This window comes from Notamacropus eugenii, chromosome 2, assembly GCF_028372415.1.
Source record: "Notamacropus eugenii isolate mMacEug1 chromosome 2, mMacEug1.pri_v2, whole genome shotgun sequence".
Taxonomy (NCBI): Eukaryota; Metazoa; Chordata; class Mammalia; order Diprotodontia; family Macropodidae; genus Notamacropus; species Notamacropus eugenii.
This window is the reverse complement of record NC_092873.1, coordinates 267,303,185-267,310,182: the sequence shown is the minus strand read 5'-3', so window position 1 is coordinate 267,310,182 and position 6,998 is coordinate 267,303,185. Positions and strand designations below refer to the sequence as shown.

At 39.1% G+C, this 6,998-nt stretch overlaps 1 protein-coding gene across 1 annotated transcript; it reads left to right on the top strand.

Moving 5' to 3' along the window:
- Window positions 1-519: 519 nt before the first annotated feature.
- On the top strand, window positions 520-987 carry LOC140527198 (small ribosomal subunit protein uS13-like). The gene has a single exon (XM_072643955.1). It carries the CDS (start codon window positions 535-537, stop codon window positions 928-930), a length of 396 nt encoding a protein of 131 aa, XP_072500056.1. The 5' UTR covers window positions 520-534; the 3' UTR covers window positions 931-987.
- Window positions 988-6,998: the final 6,011 nt, after the last annotated feature.

Below are 6,998 nucleotides of genomic sequence, written 5' to 3'. Positions count from 1 at the left end.
ATTTTCAGAGGTGCTTTGGGCACATGTTCTCTTGGAACTACTTTTCCCATAGTCCAATTCAACTTCTCTTACATTGGTGACACCTGAAAGGGAGTCCCAAGACTTCCCACATTGGGATTTGGAGTCTGAGTTTAATTGACAATGGAACAAAACATATGCTGAGGAAGTGGTTCCCTGGACATGCTAAACATCTAATCCTCTAAAAAGAGTCAAACAATGCTACAGGTAACCTCTTTTTTTAAAAATTAATATAGTTTTTAAATATCACCAAAATATTTCCCAGTATTCCTCTCCTTTCCCCTTCCAATGAATTACTCCATATTATAAACAATATTTAAAAAAAAAGGGAGAGAAAAATCAGCAAAAGTAATTAGTACATCACAAAAATCTGAAAATATGTGCAATGTACAATATTTGTGAACCTCCCACCTCTACCAAGGGGTGGGTAGGGGTGTCTTCTCCTATCTCTTCTTTTGTTTTTGAAAAATGAGGCCTTTCCCTTCCAGAGAAGGCTCTCATGCCGCTCTTGCAGCCATGTCTCTTATAATCCCTGAGAAGTTCCAGCACATTTTGAGAGTGCTCAACATCAATATTGATGGATGGTGGAAAACAGCTTTTGCTATCACAGCCATCATGGGTGTGGGTCGAAGATATGCTCATGTAGTGCTGAGGAAAGCAAACATTGACCTCTCCAAAAGGGCTGGTGAGCTCACTGAAGATGAGGTAGAGTGTGTGATCACCATCATGCAGAATCCCCGGCAATACAAGATTCCAGACTGGTTCCTTAACAGGCAGAAGGATGTAAAGGATGGAAAATATAGCCAGGTTCTGGCCAACGGTCTGGACAATAAGCTGCGTGAAGATCTGGAGCGACTGAAGAAGATTTGGGCACATCGTGGGCTTCGACACTTCTGGGGTCTCCGGGTTTGAGGCCAGCACACCAAGACTACAGGCCACAGAGGTCGCACCGTGGGTGTGTCCAAGAAGAAGTAAACGACTTCACTGGCCTTGTCTATTAATAAATAGTTTATAACAAAAAAAAAAAATTAAAGAAAAATGAGGCCTTTATCTGAGAAACCTGCTTCAATTTTTTTTCACAGTTATTATTACTGTGTGGGATGGCTCAGGTCCCTACATAAATCAGTTACTCAGAGGCCTCTCAAAGTGATGACAGAAAAGAGATTTATTTGATTCTCGAGAATCTGGACAATCCTACAGCAGTTCACCTGGGGTAGGAAAGCCGAAGACAAAGAAAGGGCAGTGATTTATATAGACTCTAATGCAAGTCCCTCCCCGCCACTGACCATTATTCTCATTAGCTGAGAATATGATCTTACATTCTAGACATGAAATCTAACCAACCCCTTTTGAAATGAAGACATTGAAGAATTTGGTAAACTTTATCCAATCATTGAGACCCTAATGTACTACATAGTTTTATATCCTTATATGGAATTATTCTGTTCTAAAAATATAGTAACCTTGAGCCTCTCGGTCTTACCTCACCCCTGGGAGAAGAATTACAATCTGAGAAGTCTTCACTAAACCTATCCCACTCATTACTAACTGTATTTCCCTTCATCCTATGCCCCATTTATTCTGTTTTTTTCTCCTTTCACCCTCTCCCTCTTCAAAAATGTTTTGCTTCTGACTGCCCCCTCCCCCAATCTGCCCTCCCTTCTTTTACTCCTCCTTTTCCCTTCTCTCTTTCCCTTCTTACTTTCCTGTAGGATAATATACATTTCCATACCTGATTGAATGTGTATGTTATTCCCTCTTTGAGCCAATTCCGTTGAGAGTAAGGTTCACTCAGTCTCCCTCACCTCCCCCATCTTCCCCTCCACTCTAAAAGCTTTTTTTTGCCTCTTTTATGTGAGATAATTCCCCTCGTTCTACTTCTCCCTTTCTCTTTCTCCCAGTACATTCCTCTTTCACCCCTTAATTTTATTTTTAGATCCCTTCATATTCAATTCACACCTGTGCCCTGTCTACATATAGTCCTTCTAAATACTCTAGTAATAAGAAAAGTCTTATGCATATTTCTTCTTTTGAGCCATGCTTGTTCTTTGTAATTTTACAATACTTACTTTTGATGTTTTTCTCTGTGTGAATGTTCTTTCCATTTACATTAATATAATATATGTATATATGTATCACACACATATGTTATATCTATATACATATATATATTTTGTTTCTTCTGACTTTGTCAGTTCATATAGACATTTCCAAGCTTCACCGTATTCACATTTATAATTCCTTACAGCACAGTAATGTTCCATTATATTCAATGTATCCCAATTTGTTTAGCTATTCCTCAACTGTTTGTGCCTTATTGTTTCCCAGTTCTTTGCTGTCACAAATATTTTAAATATTTTAGTAGATTCAGTGACTTTCTTATTAATAGCTTCCTTGGAGCATAAGCCTAGTAGTTGAACCTCAAAGGGCATGGACATTTTAGTCATTTTATTGTAAGTAAAGTTTTTTTGCAAGGTATTTAAACTCCACGATCAGGCTCAGCTAAGGTGCTTAGGATCAGTCTGGTTATTTGCAAACTCAGCTGTCTGACAGTTCTCCCAAAATGGGAAGCTCCCCAATTAGAATTCTCTGCCGTTATTAACCTGCCCTCACCAGTGAATTACTGAAGAGACTTGGCTCAGACAAAGGTTGCATTCAACTTCTAAGAAAACATATTTGAAGACAAAGGCTCTACCATATGCCTATAGGAAAGACTAAAACAGGACTGCTGGTAGAGGGACAGCTGACACAATCTCTCAAAGGTTCTTGAAGTGTTCAGTTGGACCAGCATCAGTGTAAGGAGGGAACATTTCACTTGTCTCAGGTTTATGACTCTGTCTGTAAAAAAACAGCTAAAAACCAGAGCCCAACTAAACTGATGCCTAGATGGCAGGATCTGTGCCTTACTCAGCTTTTTATTACTCTCAGCTGTGTGGCCCAGGGCCTTCCACATAGTAGGTGTTTGATAAAAATATGTTGAATTAAAATGAATTGAATTAAGCTTCCTAAGTGAGGAATTTCAGTGAACATTAAACTGAACAGTCATTGTATCCAGAATTTTTGTTGTTGTTTAATTATTTTTCAGTTGTGTCTGACTCATGGTGACCGCATTTGGGTTTTTGTGGCAGAGATACTGGAATGGTTTGCCATTTCTTTCTCCAGCTCATTTAACAGATGAGGAAACTAAGACAAACAGGATTAAGTGACTTGCTCAGGATCACATAGCTAGTAAGTGTCTGAGGCTGGATTTGAACTCAGGTCTTCCTGACTCCAGGTCTGGCATACTCTCTACTGTACTACCTAGCTGCCCCTTCCATATAGTAGGTGTTCAATAAAAATATATTGAATTAAAACTAATTGAAGTAAGCTTCTTAAGTCAGGAATTTCAGTGTAAGGAGCAGGGTATGTCTTAGTCAGTTTGTCAACACTAGCCAAATACTCACTGTATCCAGAATAACAAGGAGGTATAAAATAGGAAAAGAAAGAGAAAACAGTCTGAGAAAGGTAAATGAAAGAGCAAGTATAGAGGCTGCCCTCTTAGGGGTTTGCCATTTAATAATCACTTATGAAAGTGCAAAGAATATATTTTTTAAATTAAATTATTTTATTTGTTTTCAGTGTTTGACAATCACTTCCATATATCTTAGATTTTTTGTCCTCTCTCCCTACTCCCTCCCTGAGATGGCTACAATCTTATATAGGTTCTACATGTACATTCCTATTAAATACATGTTGCACAGAAGAATTTTAATGAATGGGAGAAACCATAAAACAAAACAAAATACAAAAGAAAATGGTCTACTTCTATCTGCGATCCAATTCCATAGTTCTTTCTTTGGATGTGGAGGGCATTTTGCCTCAAGAGCACACAGGTAATTTTTTAAGTTCATGCATTGCAATGAAGTACTGAGTCTACCAGAAAAATTCTTTGCACATTGTGGTTGTTGCTGTGTACAAAGTTGCCCTGGTTTTGCTCCTTTCACTCAGCATCAGTTCATATAAGTCTTTCCAGGCTTCTCTGAAGTCTTCCTGTTCATCATTTCTCATAGCACAATAGTATTCCATTACATTCATATACTACAACCTGTTCAGCCATTCCCCAATGGATGGGCATCCCCTTGATTTCCAGTTTTTGGCCACCACAAAGATAGCTGCTATAAATATTTTTGTACATGTGGGACCCTTTCCCATTTCTATTATCTCTTTGGGATAGTCCCAGAAGCGATATTGCTGAGTCAAAGGGTATGCACATTATGAAGTACAAAACGGATAATTTTGATTACATTATATTGAAAAGTTTTTGCACAAACAAACCCAATGCAACCAAGATTAGGAGGGAAGCAGAAAACTGGAAAAGAATTTTTGCAACTAGTATCTGTGATAAAGGCCTCATTTCTAAAATATATAGAGAACTGTGTCAAATGTACAAGAATGCAAGTCATTCCCCAATTGATAAATGGTCAAAGGATATGAACAGGGAGTTTTCAGAGGAAGAAATTAAATCTATCTATAATTATATGAAAAAATGCTCTAAAGCACTGTGGATTAGAGAGATACAAATCAAAACATCTCTGAGGTACCACATCACACCTGTCAGATTGGCTAACATGACAAAACAGGAAGATGATAAATGTTGGAGAAGATATGGGAGAGTTAGAACACTAATTCATTGTTGGTGGAGCTGTGAGCTGATCCACCCATTCTGGGGAGCAATTTGGAACTATGCCCAAAGGGTTACAAAAATGTGCAAAGAATATTTTTAAGGACAAATAATTATAATGAAAATTACCCACACCAGTAGTGTGATAGGTGATGCAGAGTAATGTGGAAAGGTACACCAGCCTAAATAAAGAAGTTCAATCAAGTTGAGCTTTGAACTGTATGAGCCCTGGGGAGGAGAGCTTAGATTTAGACTTCACTGAGGGGGTGCACAAGCAAGCACCCCAACATACACAGGAGGGTCTGCTACCATTGATCTCTTTTTCTAAGAGGAAAGGCAACTTTTGTGGGGAGGGGGTCAATCAAATACATGTATCATTCACTTAGTTCAGAGGAAAAAGTCAGTACCCTGAACGTCAGAGAAAATACAGAGGAAATACAGATCAACAGACAGGGCTTCCAGCTGCCTAACATAAGCCATATATAACAGATCAACAGACAGATACAACTGTCTGACCATTACATGCATACATACATACATATATACATACATACATACATAGATTCCAGAGAGAGAAGCAACAACACCTGGGTTTTCAAATCCAGGGGGCTTCTTAGCGGCTGCCCAGAATCTCTTCTGGCCAAACAAATGCTTCCAAAGAATAAACCCCAAAGTAAAACCTCACCTCAGAGTATTCATATATTTTTTCGAGCCAGAGGGCATCACAACCCTTGAGAACCAGTTGTCTCATTAACAGAAGGCATGGCCCTTCCTCTAAATCTTTCCTAATCAAACTCCCCTTTAAGGGGCAGACCCATTAATGAATGGGGAAGATCTTTAATCTCATTAAGAGGCAAAATTATATTAACAATAAGCAAAAATGCATTATCAATACAGGGGGAGGTTGGGGTAAAATAGAAGTGATATGGAAACAACTGGGAGAAATAGAACGTGCCAAGGAGGAGTCATCATGAAGGATCATAATGAGGGAATTGATTCAAAGGAGAGAAAAGTAAAAATAAAAGGCGGTGATATTGGATGTCTCTGTAGATTCATGAGCTGGTGTAGCTGGATAAAGAGGCCCCCTCCAGGAGGCAGGGGCAACAGCCACAAGGTTGACAACATCCTGAAGTTTCACTGCCCACTGCTCTGTGGGTTCCTGGTTTATTCTTCTCAGAGCTCCATTGGCCCCAGTCTGGTTCCACTTTGCTTGCCATCTTTCTAGCACTCAGACTTGGCCCAGCAATCCTCATATCATTTGACCTTTCCTGTACTCAGGCTGGGTTTGTGGTTAGAGACTTAATCATATAACCTTCTTGACAGAATAAGTTGAGTTTGTTTCTCTGTTATGAACAGTGGCAAATGAACCTTGGTCATTTGATTAAAGTTTTCTTACGATAATCATAGAATCAAAATTGTAGGCTGTCCAAAGGGCAATGGAAAGCCATGTGGTAGGAGGAAGGAGGGTGTAGAATATTGCCAATTCATACCCAATACATTTTTGCCCAAAAAATGGTGTAAAACAAATAATCAAGGGGAGGAATGATGGGGAAAGGATCCGGGATGGTCATGTAATTAGAGCCAATAATAACAGATGGATAAAGGCAGCATGAAATAGGGTCTAGGGTGCCAGATTTGGAGAGAAATACTACATCAGGCACTTAGTAGCTGGATGTTCATAGGTCCTTGCTCTCTCATAGCCTTAATTTCTTAATCTGAAACAGGTTGTATTCTCTACTCACTCCAATATTCTATAGCCAGTCACATGCAAATAAGAAACCACTATCTTAGGTGAAGCAACGGACAGAGTACCCAGAGTGAGGGAGACCTGATTTCATTCACAGCCTCAGATATTAGCTGTCTGACACTGGGTAAGCCACTTGACTGTGATGGCCTCAGTTTTCTCATCTCTAAAATGAGTTGGAGAAGGAAATGGCAAACCACCTCATTATCTCCACCAAGAAAACCTCCAATAGAGTCACAAAGAGTCAGACACAACTAAAAAATGACAAAACAACAGCAACCTCTTAGATTAAGTCAGACTTAATTCAGTTATCACTTCTCTCGGAAGCTTAACGCAGACCTATGGCAGACTCAATTTAACAACTGTTATTCTCAGAAAAAGACATGCTCCAGACAAAGTGAACGGTGAAGGGCCATCTCTTCACTTTGTAAAATAAGGATAACAATAATTTCACTGATTATATCAAGGGGTTTTGGATACCTCTCACTCCTCAAGGGTAGTCACTCCATCTTCTTAAAAGCAAACAAATTCACAAGGCTTGGAATATGACACAGTTTTATATCCAAATAAATGGTT